The sequence below is a fragment of the Echinococcus granulosus genome (genome assembly GCF_000524195.1).
Source record: "Echinococcus granulosus chromosome Unknown EG_S00001, whole genome shotgun sequence".
Taxonomy (NCBI): Eukaryota; Metazoa; Platyhelminthes; class Cestoda; order Cyclophyllidea; family Taeniidae; genus Echinococcus; species Echinococcus granulosus.
In genome coordinates this window covers 17413-19102 of record NW_020170381.1, presented here as the reverse complement: position 1 = coordinate 19102, position 1690 = coordinate 17413, and the positions used below count along the sequence as shown (strand labels likewise).

At 41.0% G+C, this 1690-nt stretch overlaps 1 protein-coding gene across 1 annotated transcript in view; it reads right to left on the bottom strand. All coding sequences in view use genetic code 11, as the record gives it.

Moving 5' to 3' along the window:
- Positions 1-101, bottom strand: part of EGR_00004 (hypothetical protein) — a gene marked incomplete at both ends in the record, with an annotated part of 700 nt that extends 599 nt beyond the window's left edge. Inside the window, one exon of the mRNA XM_024489253.1 lies at positions 5-101. Coding sequence (XP_024355931.1) covers positions 5-101 — 97 coding nt within the window. The remainder of the gene's footprint in view (positions 1-4) is intronic.
- Positions 102-1690: the final 1589 nt, after the last annotated feature.

Sequence of the window (1690 nt, the reverse complement as noted above, 5' to 3'; positions counted from 1 at the left end):
AGACTAAAGGATCCTAGGGCAGCATTCAAGGGGTCGGTGAATGCGTAGTCGAGGCACAAATAGATTGACGAATCCTCGGTAAGCATATTAGTGTCTGCCATATGAGTAGATGAACCTGAGATAGATGAATTTGTAAGGGGTAGTGTTCGAGGGTCAAGGGTGAATGATTCACTGCAAAGATGCTAAATGGACGGTAAATCTCAGGTGAATGGATGGAGTAATATTGCCCTTGCCTTATATTCCTCCCCAACATAAACTGGTGCAGCTACTTATCATAAATTGTCTTAGAACACAGTGGCACAATGTTGTGACACTAGGAATAAAAGTTAGTTTCTAGTGTAGTATATGTGTGGCGGTGGTAGCGAATGCATCATCAATTGCTGCTAAACAATTTCTATTTGATTCTTTAACTTTTTTTAGTGGCAATGGCTGTTTGACTGTTGAGCCCGGACCGCGATAGCACTTATAAAGAACAAAATCCTTTACAATCCCACATCTCCCCTCCTTGTTCCACATTATGATGGATTTTGTCTGGGTTTCAAAATCAGACAAACGGGTAACCAAGAGAGGCAAAAACTGCTCACAGAAAATGAGAGTCCTTAAATCAGTTGTGGCTTAACTGAGACAGCCACGATGAAGCAGGGTAAAAGGGTTTGATCGACACCTGACACATTGACACGACAAGCGAAGTTTTCACTTGACATTAACTTTAGTGACAATTATGACTATGATTAACGACCGGACAACGCTAGCCACAATGCAAGTATCACCAAATATCAGTACCTAATTGAAGCTTGTTCCTAGGACTAAAACCGTTTGGTGAGCTGTGCAATGTTTCGCCTTTACTTTTTGCCAAATCAAATGCCTGATGCACGACTACTTTATGGCAGAGGCTTTGGAAGGTGGGAAAAATTGCTGCGACTTATATTTCTCCATCTTCATCCTAGATTTAAAAGCATTATTTTCACAATGCACCAAGTAAAATTTAGCAATGGTCTCTACGATAAATTAATTTCCGTCTTTATGTCTGATTTTTACATCTTTAATGCACCTTTTCCTTGTTCATCGTAGTCTCTTATACAGCAGTCCTTCTCAGCTCCGTCGCCTGCACTCAAAATCCCCAAAACAACTTTCACTTAAGGCAAGTCATCACACGGCTATTACCAGGTGATTCATTTCATTTTGCGATCATTATGCTAGCAACATTAATCCAGGCATCAGGATTTACCTTTTTTCCATTGAAGTAGTTTCGCTTTAAATGAATAAAAACAAGCTTTTAAGTAGAAAAAGTAAATTTGTTGATATTTGCGTTGGTGCTACGAAAAGGTGTTTAGCCGTGTGAGCTGACGCTAACCTGTTCAGTGGTGAGGCATCGAAGTTGCATCGTTTTTAATGGCAAAAACTCACGTGCATCCAGAATATGGCATCATGCACCTCTTCGTTGGCAGGGATGCTGAGACATGAGCAAAGAGTGCGCCCCAATGTCGCGTTTTTTGCCTACAATGTGCTGATTAGCAATCCTTTGCATTGGTGTCCTAATGACCTAAGGTGTGCAGAGTCTATACACTTAAATACCCACCAATGTATGTAGACCCTCTGAGAACAGTATTTGCAGCATATTCCTCGATTTGCAGAAGAACCTCAAAGTCTCAAAGGACAAAACAGCTCCCAGCACTTTCCTTCTAAGAGG